Here is an 18,136-nt window from a genome sequence, read left to right on the forward strand (position 1 = left end):
TTATAAGTCGCAAACCTCGTTTTCAAAAAGTAACAGATAAATTTGATGTCGTTGCAGGCTTTAGTATTAAACTAATAACAAGGTAGTGTCAGTGTTTCCCAACCTATGGGTCGCGACCCGAAGTTGGGTCGCCTGAACATTATGTTGGGTCGCTTGTTTTAGTGACAATAAGAACATCTACTTTTTGATTTCGCCTTGTAGCGTTATTTTTATATATTTCCCAAGGCTTTAAATTGTTGCCCAATAATTTCATCACAACTTGTCGTGATAATGGTTAAAACTGTTAGTGACGTCATAAAGTGATGTGTTAGCTCACAGTTAAGCGTTGTCTGGCTAATAATTCTTCGATTCAGCTCCAAACTATTTGTTCATTATAAGGTTATTGATTTGCTAAACTTGCGTAGTAATTTTTAAAAAACTTTCCGAATTTACAGAAAAAATTCAACTAAAATAGCATGTCCATGGGTCGCGAGAAACCACTAAACAAAATTTAGGTAAGTATTTGGGTCGCGTCAAAAAAAGGTTGGGAACCACTGGTGTAGGTAACCGTATATCCATATCAACAATATTCAATATGCCGATGATACGGCATTAATTGCAACAACCGAGAAAAAGCTTCGAAGGCCGGTAACAATGGTTGAAGAGGAAAGTGAAAGAAAATGGGAATGGCTTTAAATGAGGATAAAACATGATGTAATTTCCAAAGAAAGCAGGATCGCACAAATGGAACATACTGGTTTCAGACAAACCAATTAAGCGAACTCGAAGGTTTAGAAATCTTCGTTTTCTACTTGCAGAATATGGACGGAGCAAATATAAGACAAGAGCTAGAATTACGCAGGCGAAAAATAGTTTCATCAAATAAAATATTTACAAGTAAAAACCTAAACATAAATACTCGTGTGAGAATCCATGACAGTTATTTGTGGTAAGTTCAGCTCCATGTTTGCGAAAGTGAGGCTAGACTCCCACAAAGGAAATGAATAACAACCTGACTGCGTCTGAGTGCACGCGACGTCATTTATTGATGAAAATAACAAGTAAATTGGCACGCGTCACCTAAAAGGTTGCCGACCCCTGGTATACACTATCCACAAATTTCGAGTTAAATATTAAAGGTTCTTATTTTTTATACAAAAACTCATTTATTTCAGTTATTCCAATGAAACAATTCTTGAGGATGTTTGCACGTTGTAATTTGTTGTTTGTTTTGAGTGACGAGTAATAAACAAATTGACTTGGACCGAAAATTTTTAAGAAAAGCAGATGTTTTTTGTCAAAACCAGACCGTCAAAGTGTCTATGGAAAAATATTTGTCACAAGAATACAAACACTTTGGCGCTGCGTGCCGCAAAAAGTTATACCAGACCCACAGTTCCGTGTTGCCTGAACCTAAGCAATATTTCTTTAAACTGAAGAAACTAAGCAAAAACATCAGAGCCAATATATTTGTGTAGAGCATATAACTACGTTTCGACAAGTACTATTGTCATCGTCAAGTTAAAAGAAATAAAACACCGATACAAATTAATGCTTCTTGAATCTCTATTCATACAACAACATAACCCGGAATTAAACAAAGACCAAGAATCAACACCACTATACTTGTTTAATATCTAGCGGTCGTGCTCTTCCTCGGGTACACCCGTTTGCACCCTTTATGCGTGCGTTTTTATTTTATCTCCGTTTAATTGCTTTTACATTTTTACTTCGTGTCGCCTTTTTTTACCTTTGTGCGTCACCCAGTTGCGTGCCTTTTGTTGCTTTTATTTCTTAACCTGACGATGACAAATAGTACTTGTCGAAACGTAGTTATGTTCTACACAAATATATTGGCTCTGATTTTTTTGCTCAGATTATTCAAAACCATGAATAGTGTACCCGAAGAAACTGCTCCAAGTAGTTTAAATCACCCAAAAACACTTTTGACTCAAAGCAAAAAAAGAAGGCATAAAATACCTATTTGAAAATGCCAGTCACATAAAAAATGTATTTTCAATCTGGGATAGCCTCAACGAAATCCGACTTTCGCGTGATTTAAATTTATATCACCTGATGGAAAAAAACTGTTGGGAAAAGACTTTATCCAAGTTGGATTTGAAAACTTTCTGTATTTGCAGCTCGGTGCCAACACAAGATGTCGCTCTTTCCATCTCCATTTGCATCAATCACTTTTGCCACGTCATTATCCGCAACACAAAAGGTTGAGGTAAAATCAAATCCTGCCACAAACTGGAAGTCTTTCTGAAGTTTTATTCTGATGTTGCTGCAAAAATGTTTTAAAATTTATTTAAATAAAGAATAGGATGCTGACCATTCGGGTTAACTGGATACGCAAGTTCCCTTTTCGGCGATGTTTATTTGCAATTTACCAACGATAGCCTGTATTTGGAATCCTGTATAAAGCGCTGATTAACCTAAGTTTGAGCATTAGTAGTCTGATCTTCCCTTTTCTGTTTAATGTGGACCTCTTTAGTCTTTACTAACTGTCAAACGATTTTCTCGAGCCCCTAATAAAACTTCCAACAATCGTTTGTGAGTGGATATTACAACAACAGAAACAAGACAATACAATATAGCAGCATTTTTCTCTCTAGAACTACTGAAAGAGACAGTGACATAATACAAATCTTCGCGTATAAATATTCTGTAAGAAAGGCATCTTATTCCATCGCAAACGAAATGACCAGTTGTCAAAAAAATACGATAAAATAACTGCAGATACGCACCTTTGATCTCGACATAAAATATCTTTAAACCCATCACCGTCAAAATCGGCGGCAATTTTAGTCGCCATTTGGCAATCTTGAGTGAGGGCCTCAAATGTTACTTCAGGTTGTAGGCCAGTGTATGTGTTAAGAACAACTTTCCTAAAAGAAAAAAAAACGTCCAATTGGTCATGGGTCACCTTATGTATGTCAATAAAATATTGTAGGGATTTGCCAAAATGAAACGGAAAAAAACGCAAATATTTTTACGGTGCGACTAATGTCTCTTTAACATTTGTCGCTTTTCCAATTTTGCACAACAAAATTAGTCATAGTGTCTTTTCCTTTTTGAAATTTATGCTTTATCGATAAGGAAATAAATATTTTGGAAGATGATTACAATTTAACATAGCGCTATCGTGGCTGAAATGACAGTTAAAATGACATTAAATCTGAGCTTAACCCTTTTGGTAATAAAGAAGTCAAATGGTAGTTTTAAAACACTCGCAAAATTGGCAAAGGTGATGCTACTAAAGGTTGAAAAATGATCTCAATTTTCGACCGAGTGCCAAACACGTAAAAGTGCATCAGTTTTGTTTCGTTATAGGTTGCTTAAATGTTTGTGCAATAAAATATGTTTTAGTGTCAGACACACACAAATGCATACATGTTACCACCGTCTAACGATCCACACATTATGTCGGTTAGCTGGTCCCCATCAAAGTCGTCAAACAACCAGGAGTTTTTCCGTGTAACAGGGCAAATCTCTGGACCTTCAAGTTTGGTTTCACTGAAAAACGCTTCAATTAAAAATAAAGTGTTTGTCAATCTCTCACATTGGTAAAAAAAACTGTATCAATTAAAATATTGTAGTTAAAATACAAATGGGTTAAAGGGCGTTATGCAGATGAAAGGTAAACTAGATGGGTGGCTTTTCTATATGTTTCCAATTTTATTCTATGTCCCATTTACCGATTTACTATACACATAATTTGACATACTCATATGATTGTTTTTGCAAACAAAACGAATGGGCCCCCACACACGTGTTTATGCGAAGTGTTTACGCCGTAAACTTTACGTTATAAAAGTGGTGCGAAAGTTGTTTTTTTTAAGAAAAAATACGTAGAAAGCAACAACTTAAACATACGAAGGTTTTGTCGGTATTCTTTTTACATTATTATCTTGTCATATACTTACAGAGGTAGTAAAATCAAACGGGTTCTTCAACTAACTTTGTTTCGCAAAACGTATACCATTGACCTCTGCCCCTGCGACGGCCGAACAACCATTTAATGACCTATTGACACGGTTTTCAATGGCACACAGTCATTTGTTGCCGAAATTATACATGGCTCAAATCAGGTTTTTCTAATTTTTTTGTCAAAAATAGCGAATCTACATAGTGACGAAAAAATCGTTCTTACTTGTTTTATGCGATACTTGCAAGTTGACCTTCAGTGACCTCTCATCGTGTGGCGGTCAAGCTGACAATAACCGTTTAATGACCGTTTTTTGCGGCTTTCCATGTCGTTTTTTTTCTTACTTTTCGAAGTAAGTTCATTTCTTGTGTTAATCAAAACCGATCAAAAATTTCACGTTTATGTTAATCAAAAACGCTTTGTCTGACTTATACAAAACAGAAGTATCGTTTATCGAGTTTAAATCGCGTCTAGATGTAAAACCTTCGTGAAAATGCGCATGCTAACTTAATAAAACCTTCAGATTCGGGTATTAAAATAGAATTATAAGGTTATATAATTTGTCAAACAATATTAAAAATATCACGACAATAAAGTTTGAACATTTTTAACGTTTTTATTCTAAACCAACAGCCACTTAATTTAATTCGTCACTTTTTATGTTTCTTTGTTTTTATTACAAGTTTTGATGACAATTAAGAGTAGTTGACGGTATAAATAGGATACACAGTCTGCAATTCTAATGCGGAACAAAAGTTATCACATGGCAGCTTGCATTTTTTAACATTTCACCAGCATCAGTATTAATTAAGTTACTGTAAATGAGCGCCTAAAATGAAAAGCTCCATTTCTAGGTTTACTAAGAAACAACATATTTCTGACCATATATGTGTGATACATTTGCTATTTAAATCCTATTCCAATATACCTCCGGATTCAAAACGTAAACTCGGTTAGACTATGGCAAATATTGGCAAAATCCGGCTCTGACACTGCGGTACTCCGGCTCGTGTACACCTTTGGATTTGTCACGAGATGTCAAAGGAGAACAGGAAAAAAACAAATACTCCCAATCCTAATACGCCGTTTCAAATTTTAAAAGCGTTATACCGATTCAGCCGGTGACCAGGCATTCTCACATGACTATAGGCCTATAAATATATAGGCTAGATTAGAAAAATCCTGCCCGCTTTTTACACACATGTTGCTGCGTGTAAAATCTTATGACGAAACTTTGCAACAAACAAGAGAAGTAAATGATGATATGTAATGAAAAAGAACATTCCGCCATCTTAGGAGACACCAATTGGGATGAAAAGTTTTGCGATTTGGCATTTAGATTTATGGACCAATTAATACCAAACACATCGAAGGTAGTTTTGTATTTATTTTTATTAATATGAACCTGGAAAAGTTTCATCAGCGTCCAAATCCGGTGAACTATCATCTCCATAACAACGACTGCCGTAACAGTTATTGCGAAAAAAACCTAAACAGAAAATAAAATCGTTAAATTTAATATGTAATTATTTTATCACAGAGCAATTTAATGATTGTCGAAAAAACTGATACATGAATAGTGGTTTAAACACAAAATGTAATAATATCAGCATTTATAAAAACATAAAAGGAAAAAGTCAGCTCAAATTAAACTGACCATTGTAGCTGCAAGAAGTTTTTTTTTAGTAGGTAAACGTAAAGAACAAAGACATACTTGATGTTACAGTACACCTTCGTATATAACAGGATGTAACTGCAAATCTTTTTTCATTTCCACACCCATTACTCTTTGGGCAGCGACGTATTCTGTAGAAATCATTATATTTCAAGCATGCATTATAGCAGTAGTTGTCAAACTGTGCGTCGCGACGCCCTGGTGCGTCGTTTCAATTTTACAAGGGCGTCGCAGAATTCATGGCTTTTTGTGGTTGTATCAATAAACACAACTTTAATAATAAGTTTCCTCATTAACATTTATTTGCTGGTAAAACCAGAAAAGAAGACCAGAAAACTTTTCCAGAGGCGTCGCAACAAAAAAAGTTTGAGAACCACTGCATTATAGCATTGGTTACAAAAAATGCAATTTATGACCTTAAATATAAAAAAAACATAAATTGACAACTTTATGCAAAATATTAGCTTCATCAGTCTTCCGTATTTTTAGGCATACATGGTGGAACATTTTACTTTGCTTTTTAATACCAGAAACTTCAAGTTGAAGTATTTTTAACATAATGGTTAAATTAGTATTTAAATTAAAGTGTTCATTTTTAGCAAACGTTTGTTGAATAAACACCTTTAATTATGTGTTACCTCATTTGAAATCCAGCACCACAGGTTTTTGAGCATCTCCCGTACAATGTCCACTTGGACCACTGAACAGCTGGTCTCGGACATGGTCTAATAGCTGGACAAGCCTTTGTTTCTGATTTGGGACCAGTACAATGCTACAAAAGAACTGGTGTTGAGATTAGTCTTGTAAAAATGTGGCCAAGCAAGCTTTTAAATGAAGAAATTTTAAATGCAAGTAAGTTAGAAATGTTTATGCAACATACCATAGGGATAAAATACTCTCTCAATTTTGTGTTTGATTTGTTTTGATTGTCCAGTCAAATTATGGATGGGTTTTTTGTGACGGAAATTTTCAAATAAAAGCTTATACTATACTCTCATATGCTAAAAGAACTTATTTGTTGAATACAAACTAAAAGTGTGGTTTAAAACATGTATTTAGTTATTCTTTCATTGAATAGGATTTTTTAAAAATGATCTCAATTAGACTGGATAATCAAGGAAGCATTTTACATCAACAATCAATTATGTTGATGCAAATTTATATACCACTACTCAAGTGGCTCAGTATGTTTTACTGCCCCTCCCAGTTGCTGATTCTTTATTTTGTTGATATTTGTAATTATTCAACTAAAATGTGTATTACAAAATTAAAACAGCCAAAAAGTTTGTGTATAAGGACTAGAGATAGACCCATGATTTTTTAAGGCTGATACTGATATCAGAAGGTAAGAAGGCTGATAATCAGTAATTAAAGCCATGTTTTGTTTACAGTAAGGCCCACTTTTTGTACCTCGGTCTGACCTTAATAAGTACCTCTGCAAGACAATGTATACCTTTTACACAAGTTTGCTGGTAGTTTAGTTTTTGATTTGGGATACTTCTCAAGTCCTTGCATAGTGTACCTAACATAACCTTTCAAAATCATCACACAACTTAACAAACCTGTCCAGTACATCTCCTGTATCTTCTTCTAAATGCTGCTGAACCACATGTTTTCCAACAAGCACTCCATTTACCCCATTGGCCCCAGTTGCTAGAGAAACCCCGTGACCCAAAGTAACCCTTGTATGAATACTTGCTTGACCAAGTGTAACCTTTATATTTAGTTGGCGCTTTTGTAACCTTTTTAGGGATTGACCAACTTTGACCTTTGTATGTAAAACCCTTAAATCCAAGACGAGTGAGCCAGCTTGATCCTTTGCTACTTAATCCTGTTAAACCTTTAAAACTGTAACTGGTTGATCCCGTGGATCCTTTACTGGTTGTCCCTTTGGAATTGCTGACACTACCTGATGACCCAGTAGAACCAGTTGTCCCTGCAGTGCCTTTAGAACCAGCTTCTGTCAAGTTAAAATATTTTCCATTGACAATAAATTTCAAGACATGCAAATCATGGGGTAACACATACATCAAAAATAATGCAGAGGGGTATGTATAAAATGCATATATATTTTCCTGGTGTATAATTAATGAGTAAAATTAAAAGAATGGTAATTTACAAGCATAGTGATTGAACCGATTATACCTGAGCATTTGTAAAGAGAATTAAGGTCTTCAACATCAATGTCTGTAAAACCTATCCTCTGAGATTTAATTGGCTTATCTGAACACAATGGCCCCAGCGTTAATAAAATATACTGCAAGACTACAATTTGTGTGATGTATAGTTCTGTCCGTAACTAAAAAGTTTGTACAATGAAGCTTTTTGTCATAAATAACATTACTGACATTTGCTTGAAAAAAAATGAGACAACTTTCCTTACTGTTGCTGCAAAGAATTCTGTCATATAAATCTAACACAATTGTTTGCCTGCAAAATATGTACAAATAACAACCAAGGCATATTATACTTGTCGATCTGTCAACGATAGTAGGGGAATTTCGGTTTTTGGAAAAGGAAAAACCACCATAGTGAAGCACAGATGTTCTGTCATATTCTGTGCCAAGATCCATTGTGGATTCTTTGTCAATTTTCTTAAAATTATGCTCTTTACCTAAAAATAAGTTTTTTTAACACCTTTTTAGTCTTACGGAACTCTTTAGGTATTTTGTCAAATTTTGCGGAACCTCCTAAAAAATTGTTAATACATGTAGGCTAAATAAGAGAAAAATGGCCCAAAAAAGAAAAGCATTTACCAAACATGCCCGAAGCACATAATTAAATTTGAATTTAATAAAACGATTCACTGAAACATGTTGTCATCTTACTTGGATCGGTCGTTTCTACAATTGTCTCACACAATTTGAAGAGTGTATCAAGACTGAGTTTCTTACATCACAATTGGGCAATGGTGTAATTAAACGGTGCCAAATAAATTGTAGGAGTGAGTGTTGCTGTTCGCAAAAATCATATTATAATTTTTGCATCTTTGAATTGCTACAATAAACTCGTTAAACTCCTGTGGAACCGAAAATTTTTCAGAACCCTTGTGAGAAGCACGGAACCCGAGTTGAAGGGCCCTGCCCTAGGACAATGTTTTCAACCTAGTTTATGCCACTGCAAACTTTTTCTTAAAAAAAAAATTTGCAGCACCCCACCAACCAAAAATGTAAACCGAATAATGACAATTATTTGCCTAAACACCTTAACCATGTCTGTGTCTTTAGTAGTTATGGGCATTTTAAGTAATATTTTGCATTCAAATATTTATGAATGAGAATCCAAAGTGACATGCAAAACTTGATGCAAATATTTTTGGGTTGAAATCATGTGCATAATCTGTATCCAAACTAAGTAACTTGCATGTAAAGGATTTTGCTCTTGTCCTTACAAGTAAGGGTATGTCCAGTTTGAAAGTCATTGCTCTAGGATTCCAATGCTTCAGAAAGCTTTTTCTGTTTTGTTATTTTTTTTAAAGGAAAGCGTCGAACATGACCTTGGTGTCTTTTACAAAATGCTTAACTTCTTTAAATTTCGAATTAATTTTAAAATTGAAAATATGTTCAAATAAGTTTTGATGTAGGCAACAAGGAGACATACCTTTTCTAACATTATGAATGTTAACAGTGACATAATCATCCCTGAGTGAGTGGGAATGTTCATGATTAAATCCTAAAAGGTGTAGAAGTTCATGCTGAATTACACCTAACAGACGACAATTTTTACTCAACCAAACAGTTTGAGGGCCGTTTCTTGTGTGTTTTCCAATAAAAGACCTAAAACAAAATAAAAACTACCCAAAGTGATTTAGGTTACTGACAACTGTCAAAACTATGTGACTCAGCAAAAGCTGCTTTTATTTAGTTTTTACTTTTTCTGTTCAAAAACAACCGCACATTTAAATGTGAGTACTTACGCACATGGTCCTTCATTGCTAAATTTGATTGAATACTCATCACTTGCACTTTTTGGAACAAAATCAAAACATGATCTTGAGGCAAAGGTTTTAAATGCTGTCTTGGCCAAATTCTGAATTTCTGTAACTACACATATAGCACAGTACAATTAGGAACAAGATCAGGATTATCTGCAATATTACCCTTGCAAAGATGCAAAAAATGCTTCTTAAAGCACAGGCAGGAATTTATTTAAAAATGGTGTCTTGGTGACCAACTGATCCGGTATAACTTCTTAAATGAGCCTGACAGACTGTGTGTCATATATGAGTGAGCCATGATCGCTAGTCTGCATAGATGCTTCAGGGCAGATCCTAGTTATGAACTTGTGTTTATCTTAACTGATACTGGTCAATTAGGCAATCCCCTACTATGAAATTGACAAGTGCAGCATCTGATGCAGGCAACAGTACTTGTAAATCGAATTCTGACCTGGAAAGACTCCCTGGTGTAGGTTTGAATCCCACCAAAGGCTAATGGTGGTAAATGCTTGGTTGCATTTGATTTAGAATGTTTCAACATGCCTGGCTTACTATGATCTATCAAACAAACTTTTTTATAAAAATATATTTTCAATTTCCTATTTTGTCCAGGTGATTGGTCACACAAATCCCAGTGCATTTATGGACCAATGTAGCCAACAGGTTAATATATTCTTTAAGTTCATTTTTTGCTGTTTAGTCTTTAAGTTTAAAACTTATAGGTATGTATGACTAGTTGTATGTGTGACTGATTTATAGAGATAACAATATACATTAATATTATATTCATAACACTGGTCTGGTAAAGAACTGTGCAACACACTTGTATCACCAAAATCATATGGAATTCTCACTCTTCTGTTACGTCCCTTGGGCCACAAACTGACAGATTTTCGCACAGTGCCAGAAAATAATGAAAATCCATCCTCAGTTTCTTCAATCAGACCATACGTCTGCCCAAATTTTAAACAAAAAAAATGTTATTTTGCCAGTGTTGCAATTGCAAGATTTATAAAAATCACTGAAAGTAAAGTTTTGCATATATATACATAACCTTTAGTAGCGGGGTATTATGATTACAGTCATTTAACAAGTTAAGATGCTACATCATGTTACAAACAATGTAGTAAAACAAGTAGCCAACAGTAAACAGTTGATATATATCAACAGAGAAAAAATAATTACACAAAAAATACATATGCAACCTGTAACAATCCTGGAACACTCTCAGCATCAAAATGAATGTCGCCTTCAAAATTTCCTTCTTGTGCACATTCACAACTTTGGGGACAAAAAATGTGATCACCAGTATGATATCCAAAGGGACAAGGAAATGCACAAACAGCTGGGTCAAATGTACACTCCCTTTCTGAAACAAAACTTGCATGATTGTCTTTCATGGTACCATATTAAACAAACCTATATCACTACTAATATAAAACCAAAAAAATAAACAAATTCAAAAAAGTAACACATAAAAGGTGTTGTTTGTGCCATGGTAACCTAATGGTTAGCAAAATGTGTGTTTAAGTGCAAGGTTAAGTAAATTTTGTAATGAAGTTTCTGATATAAAAGTGGTTGTTTCTGCTCTATTTATTCTCAGTGGACTGACAATGCCCTGCTGTTTTATGTTCAAAATGATTCCGAATTGTTCCACCTGTTTTTATTGCAAGATGTGTAGCAATGACACTTAAGTTTCATGCCAACAGTGCACAGATATATTAGGTTTGGTAATCATTTTTGCCTCAAATGTTGTAAGTGTAGATCTAAATTTTTCGGAAAACCTTTGCTTTGCCTTGCCAAAAATTGCCTTATTCAAAACTTTTGACAAAACCATTATATTAAATTTAGGATTGCCATAGTGCTCACCCATGCATATTCCTATTTCTATATAAAAGTTAATTACTAACAGATTGGACATACACTAACGATTTAGGTGGATTGGATGTTAAGGATGATCTTACTAGAATAATAAGCTATGCCAGAAAACTACTTTTAAGAGATCAAAAACATTTCATTCAATTTAAGATTGCCATACTACTCACCCATGCACATTCCTATTTCAAATGAAGTCAAGTTTATTTCATCATCACAGAAAGCAAAATTATTTAAATCATCTACAAAACAGGCTTTTTTTTATTAACATCATATTCTGGAACTTAATAACATTTCTCTCATTGAATTTACTCAAGATATATATATTTATTAAACTAATTTTGCATACATATGAGAGAAATATGAATGCCGTTTAAGACCAGACTCTGGGTTGGCAAAAAATGAATTAAATGAACAACACTAAATTTTTGAGGTATGCTATAATATACATATGTAGCAAAGTGGGGAAAAAACAATTTTTTGAAACATTGTTGCCAAAGTTCTATTTTTTGCAACAAAAGGTCAGTTTTTCTTCCCAGCAAAGCTGATGGGACTACTTTTATAGTTAAAACACTGCTGTTGTTTTTTAACCTGAAAAAGGTACAAAAAAAACAATGTCGTGATAAAAAAAAACAAGTGGACATTAGGACCATTTTTTAAAAAAATAAGTGGAATTTGGAACTTTAATTGAAATATATACATGAAGTTAATGAACCATCATAAAGTCAAAGATAAGACAAATATTTCATTTGTAACCTTGTTACAATGAATAAGCCAAAAAAACACAAGCCACATAAATTTCTTTGTTTTCGAAATTTCGCAAACCAAACTTACAGCAGTTAGCAAACTGTTTGTATACTAATTAAACAATTTAAAATTGGTGCTGGAAGACTTTCCATGGCTTTGTACCTTTATTGCACTGTAATTATTGCCTTTGATTTAGTCTTTTTTTCATTTACCAGTCTTTTGTTGGCATGCAACTAGGTTTAAATAGAGCTCACCAACTTGCTGGCTGGTCATGTAACCTAAAACCTTATTGAAATAAAGTTTAATTTTCTACCCAAAACTGATTGAATTACCACAAAATGAATTGATAACCTTTTTTTCCTTACTTTGTAGCATTTTTCTTTAGGCCTGGACCCCAATTTGTAGTTTTAGCCATGCAGGTATACTTTTTGGCAAAAACTTGCTCCAAAACTGGGTCCCCAAAGCAATTTTATAAAACTTTGGTTTAAGTACATGTTCTATAGGCTTACTTTTTATTTCCTAAACTTCCAGGTGACAAATTAAAATGTTTGGGAAAAAAAATTTGGCTGTAAAAAATACATAGTTTTTTATTACCCCATTCCTATAGAACCGTTTGGGGTAAAAACTAGTGATGGGACGGGTACCCGGTACTCGGTACTCGGTATCGATGGTATCGAACGATTTCAGTGGTATCGATACTCGTACTCGGTATCGAAATTTTTTGTCTCAGTTTTCGATACCAACGTGCGAGTACCGAAGGTCCATTTACACCATAAGAATACGGGCAACTTTATGCCAATATTTGCTTCGGACAGCATAAAATTGGAAAAAAGTTCCGCCAGGTTACGTATATTTTTTTTCAATATCGTATGGAGATTACATTTTTCTGCATGTGTGTGTGCACGCCTGTACCCCGGCCATGACAGATAAATTAGTCAGTGATATACAACTAAGTACAACACTGTACTTAAGTACTCGGTAATCGTACTCGGTACTCGGTATCGAAGGTATATACATGTGGTACTCGTACTCGGTATCGGTACTCGCTTCAAAAACTGGTATCGTCCCATCACTAGTAAAAACGAACAACAGGATATCTGAAAAAATATAGAAGCTAGCCAAGTGGAGTCTTTTTTGTTTAATAGGTCATGGTTATGACACAACACAGAACAAGGGTCATTGACACCAAACTTGTAATAAAAAAATTGCAGGAAAGTTTCTAAAGGTTGTTGAGGACTTTTTAACATACGAATTTTACTTCTGTTGTTTCAATCAGCAGAACATTGCCAAAAAACAAAATCTGAGAATTGTTGATGGCTTATTGTTTGGGCACAGAATAAATACATCCTATGAAAAAGAAAGCATTTAAAAAAATTTTTGGTTTAGCTGTGAGGGTATTGTTTTTTTTTTACCCCAATTTCGGCAATTTTTTTTACCCCATTTGACTATACATTCCATAAAAAAGAATTAAAAAAAATGGGTTTAGCTGTAAGGGAATTGTTTTGTTTTTTTGTGACAACTTCGGCATTTTTGACCCCGTTTGACTTTATACTATACATTATGTTATATTATTTTAATTATGTATATCTAAACTTTTCGATTTGAACTTTAGCAAATATTGGTACTGATAGTACAAACCTGTATTCTTTACAGTAAAATAAATCACTAAAGCCACAATTCCACTAATGAGAAAAAATGCTGCGATCGATTTCAATATGGTTTGATTGTTTGAAATCTTCATCTGTCTTTTACGATGATCTGTATGCAGAAAGCAAGTGAAACCTAGCTTGATAAAAGTTTACCTAAAGTAAACGTTGAAAGGGTCAGTTTTTTTAAAAAAAGGTTGACAAGCACTGTTGTAGATGACACCAAATTTCTGAACAGCTTTTACCTTTTTTTGTTGATTTGCCATGACGGTCCAACCTTTTTCTTTTCATATGATGCCTAAATTCTGTTTGATCCTCCATGTCACATACATATGTACAAAAATGTATAAGTTTTCTTTAAATGGTATATATATATATATGAGATCATATACATAAACCATAAGTAAACCCAACCTATAAAACAAATTATTGTAATGCAAAATTAACCTAATTATGACTACATTCAAGGAAAGTTATCAAACATTTATCTGCATTGAAATCTACGAGCCAATGTAATATTCTATAGTGTCTTTTAAGGTTAATTACTAAAAGATTGGACATATGATAACGATTTAGGTGGATTGGAGGTCTGGGATGATCATACTAGAATAATAAGCTATGTCACAACTCCTTTTAAGAGATCATCGAGATCTGAGTTAAATATGTAAATCAGTAATCCCTTTGTTGATGCTAATAAACTTGTAACACTTCAATGTCAAACTAGTCTTAATGAAGTAGAAATAAACCAGAATAGTATTTCTGTAGAAAGGAATGGTAAAACTTCATGGCGAATAATTTTACACAGTCTTTTAATAACGTTGGAATATGGCTTTATTAAAACTTTCAGAACAATATCTACCGATATGCCAGATTGGAAAGAATGGCCTGCACGGAGGATTTATCCGCCGCGCAATATTTTGGATTTCCCCTTGTAATCCGCGCAAATTTAGGCTTTTTATGTGTAATCCGCGCAAAAAAATGTTGTCCGCGCAACTTAGCACAGCTTTCGTAGGTAACTATAATAAACTTTCTTTAAAATTTTATATTTTCGTTTTACAATGAAGTTCTATGTCGTCACAAGCCTTATTCGGGAACAATCCACATAAATCAGTCAAGCACATCAAAAATTACCGATTGTCACGCTTGAAATAACATTTCTATTTCGCTAACGTAATCGTTAAAAGTACATTTATCTGTATTTTTAGGACGTAGGTTGACTATTAAAGTGACTGTCGGCTACGCAAGTTACATAAAATAATGTTTTCTACATGACAAATAATCACTGACAGTTTTGGCAATCACAAACTATCGTTACAAAACAAATCCGCAAAATGTTTGAATCGTTATGAATATGAAAAATTGTAGAATCTAGCAGAACAGCTGCGTGCGCAATAGAGCAAGATAATCTTGCAGGCGTTACATACAAATTGCGTCAATCGTTAAATCCACCTGTCAATCAAAAGTCTATCAATCCGCGCAGAAAATTGTAATTCCGCGTAAAAATCCGCGCAATTATTTTGACGAAAAAAATATCCTCCGCGCAATTATTTTGACGAAAAAAATATCCTCCGCGCAAAAATAAAACTTTCCAATCTGGCCGATATGTTTCAAAAATCGGAAACAGATTTTGCACAATTTCAGGGAAATGCCGTTTTTATCAACTACATTACAGGCACTATTACCTTCTACAGTTAATTTGACTTCTATTCCCACTTAGCAGTTATAAAATAAAGCATTTTTATGACAAATTACACGGGACTAACATGCTGTATGCGAAAAACAGGTCACGTGTCAACTCTTTTACGGCTCCAATGAGGCGTGACCATTTCGTGTAGCTTGACTTTTTTTAATTTCTGGGATTTAAACGGTTTTTCAAAACAATTAAAACTAAATATATACGAAAAAAGATGTAAGTTCAGAAAAACAACTTAGTCGTTCACCCTTTGGTTTTAAAGATATATATATTTCGCTAATACAGCATCGTCAGTATCTACGAACAAGCAGAAAGATTCATAAAAATAAATGAAAACAGTATGCATAAAAATCTACTAATGAAAGTGTAAAATAGCATGTTAAAAAACGTTACTCAAGCTGCAGCTGCACACAGCTATATTTGAAGAATTTGTGCAGTTCGTACAAAAACCACCGGTTCATTTATTGGACATTTACGAGGACAAATGGCTAAACAAAAGTGGTAAATAAGCTAATAAACTTGTAACACTTCAATGTCAAACTAGTCTTAATGAAGTAGAAATAAACCAGAATAGTATTTCTGTAGAAAGGAATGGTAAAACTTCATGGCGAATAATTTTACACAGTCGTTTAATAACGTTGGAATATGGCTTTATTAAAACTTTCAGAACAATATCTACCGATATGCCAGATTGGAAAGAATGGCCTGCACGGAGGATTTATCCGCCGCGCAATATTTTGGATTTCCCCTTGTAATCCGCGCAAATTTAGGCTTTTTATGTGTAATCCGCGCAAAAAAATGTTGTCCGCGCAACTTAGCACAGCTTTCGTAGGTAACTATAATAAACTTTCTTTAAAATTTTATATTTTCGTTTTACAATGAAGTTCTATGTCGTCACAAGCCTTATTCGGGAACAATCCACATAAATCAGTCAAGCACATCAAAAATTACCGATTGTCACGCTTGAAATAACATTTCTATTTCGCTAACGTAATCGTTAAAAGTACATTTATCTGTATTTTTAGGACGTAGGTTGACTATTAAAGTGACTGTCGGCTACGCAAGTTACATAAAATAATGTTTTCTACATGACAAATAATCACTGACAGTTAAGAGCAGTTTGGCAATCACAAACTATCGTTACAAAACAAATCCGCAAAATGTTTGAATCGTTATGAATATAAAAAATTGTAGAATCTAGCAGAACAGCTGCGTGCGCAATAGAGCAAGATAATCTTGCAGGCGTTACATACAAATTGCGTCAATCGTTAAATCCACCTGTCAATCAAAAGTCTATCAATCCGCGCAGAAAATTGTAATTCCGCGTAAAAATCCGCGCAATTATTTTGACGAAAAAAATATCCTCCGCGCAATTATTTTGACGAAAAAAATATCCTCCGCGCAAAAATAAAACTTTCCAATCTGGCCGATATTTCAAAAATCGGAAACAGATTTTGCACAATTTCAGGGAAATGCCGTTTTTATCAACTACATTACAGGCACTATTACCTTCTACAGTTAATTTGACTTCTATTCCCACTTAGCAGTTATAAAATAAAGCATTTTTATGACAAATTACACGGGACTAACATGCTGTATGCGAAAAACAGGTCACGTGTCAACTCTTTTACGGCTCCAATGAGGCGTGACCATTTCGTGTAGCTTGACTTTTTTTAATTTCTGGGATTTAAACGGTTTTTCAAAACAATTAAAACTAAATATATACGAAAAAAGATGTAAGTTCAGAAAAACAACTTAGTCGTTCACCCTTTGGTTTTAAAGATATATATATTTCGCTAATACAGCATCGTCAGTATCTACGAACAAGCAGAAAGATTCATAAAAATAAATGAAAACAGTATGCATAAAAATCTACTAATGAAAGTGTAAAATAGCATGTTAAAAAACGTTACTCAAGCTGCAGCTGCACACAGCTATATTTGAAGAATTTGTGCAGTTCGTACAAAAACCACCGGTTCATTTATTGGACATTTACGAGGACAAATGGCTAAACAAAAGTGGTGCAAGCATAAACATCCAAAAAATGGTTCTTCCTAAAGTAAAATAACATCCTTTGCCTTCCCCTCCAGTTTGTTTGTGTTTACTTTTTTTACCTCGCCTTATCTCGTCAACCAACGTGTTTTCTCTGCCCGTGGAATTTTTATCGGACGATAAAATACAATTTGCCTTGTTCCCTCCCTCCGGCCGCGCACCTGCAATATATATTTTTTTTTTTTTTGTCTCTTCGCTTGTTTGATGCGGTAGTGGTTCACTCGGTGCGTTGGTTGCTGCTGCAGCTTGAGTAACGTTTTTTAACATGCTATTTTACACTTTCATTAGTAGATTTTTATGCATAGCCTACTGTTTTCATTTATTTTTATGAATCTTTCTGCTTGTTCGTAGATACTGACGATGCTGTATTAGCGAAATATATAACTTATATCTTTGAAACCAAAGGGTGAACGACTAAGTTGTTTTTTCTGAACTTACATCTATTGCTATAAGGCTTTTTATTCTTCATCCACCAAGCAACGGACTGGGTGATTCCAGCTTTAAGTTTCAAATACGAGTATTGTATACGAAAAAAGTTGTTAGATATAGGCCTACAAATACAAAAAAATTAAAATGCACTTTTTGGATAAACAAGACAAGT

At 34.1% G+C, this 18,136-nt stretch overlaps 1 protein-coding gene across 5 annotated transcripts; it reads right to left on the reverse strand.

Annotated features, from left to right (window-relative positions):
• Positions 1 to 10: 10 nt before the first annotated feature.
• On the reverse strand, positions 11 to 15,006 carry LOC145218210 (uncharacterized). 5 transcript variants are annotated; one of them, XM_080085602.1, is made up of 16 exons: positions 14,036 to 15,006; positions 13,783 to 13,902; positions 11,568 to 11,639; positions 10,728 to 10,891; positions 10,346 to 10,475; positions 9,502 to 9,628; positions 9,186 to 9,361; positions 8,056 to 8,199; positions 7,731 to 7,808; positions 7,148 to 7,545; positions 6,224 to 6,357; positions 5,625 to 5,716; positions 5,316 to 5,399; positions 3,376 to 3,508; positions 2,730 to 2,870; positions 11 to 2,266 (listed from the first exon to the last, which is right to left on the reverse strand). In XM_080085602.1, the coding sequence occupies exons 1-16, from the start codon at positions 14,109 to 14,111 to the stop codon at positions 2,083 to 2,085; spliced, it is 2,253 nt and encodes a 750-aa protein (XP_079941728.1). In that variant the 5' UTR covers positions 14,112 to 15,006; the 3' UTR covers positions 11 to 2,082. The 5 variants fall into 5 exon arrangements, with proteins under 5 accessions (XP_079941728.1, XP_079941729.1, XP_079941730.1 ...); XM_080085603.1 differs by lacking the exon at positions 7,731 to 7,808; XM_080085604.1 differs by lacking the exon at positions 11 to 2,266 and having other exon boundaries at positions 2,765 to 2,870; positions 3,383 to 3,508.
• Positions 15,007 to 18,136: the final 3,130 nt, after the last annotated feature.

This window comes from Phallusia mammillata, chromosome 3 (assembly GCF_965637545.1).
Source record: "Phallusia mammillata chromosome 3, kaPhaMamm4.hap1.1, whole genome shotgun sequence".
NCBI lineage: Eukaryota > Metazoa > Chordata > Ascidiacea > Phlebobranchia > Ascidiidae > Phallusia > Phallusia mammillata.

What these genes read in the sequence shown, in the direction of transcription:
- LOC145218210 (XM_080085602.1), bottom strand. Translation starts at nt 14,111, where the DNA reads ATGGAGGATCAAACAGAATTTAGGCATCATATGAAAAGAAAAAGGTTG. An exon ending in CATTCATAATGTTAGAAAAG is followed by an intron (nt 8,200 to 9,185) that starts GTATGTCTCCTT and finishes ACTTATTTTTAG; the next exon opens with GTAAAGAGCATAATTTTAAG. An exon ending in ACAGGAGATGTACTGGACAG is followed by an intron (nt 6,358 to 7,147) that starts GTTTGTTAAGTT and finishes GTTCTTTTGTAG; the next exon opens with CATTGTACTGGTCCCAAATC.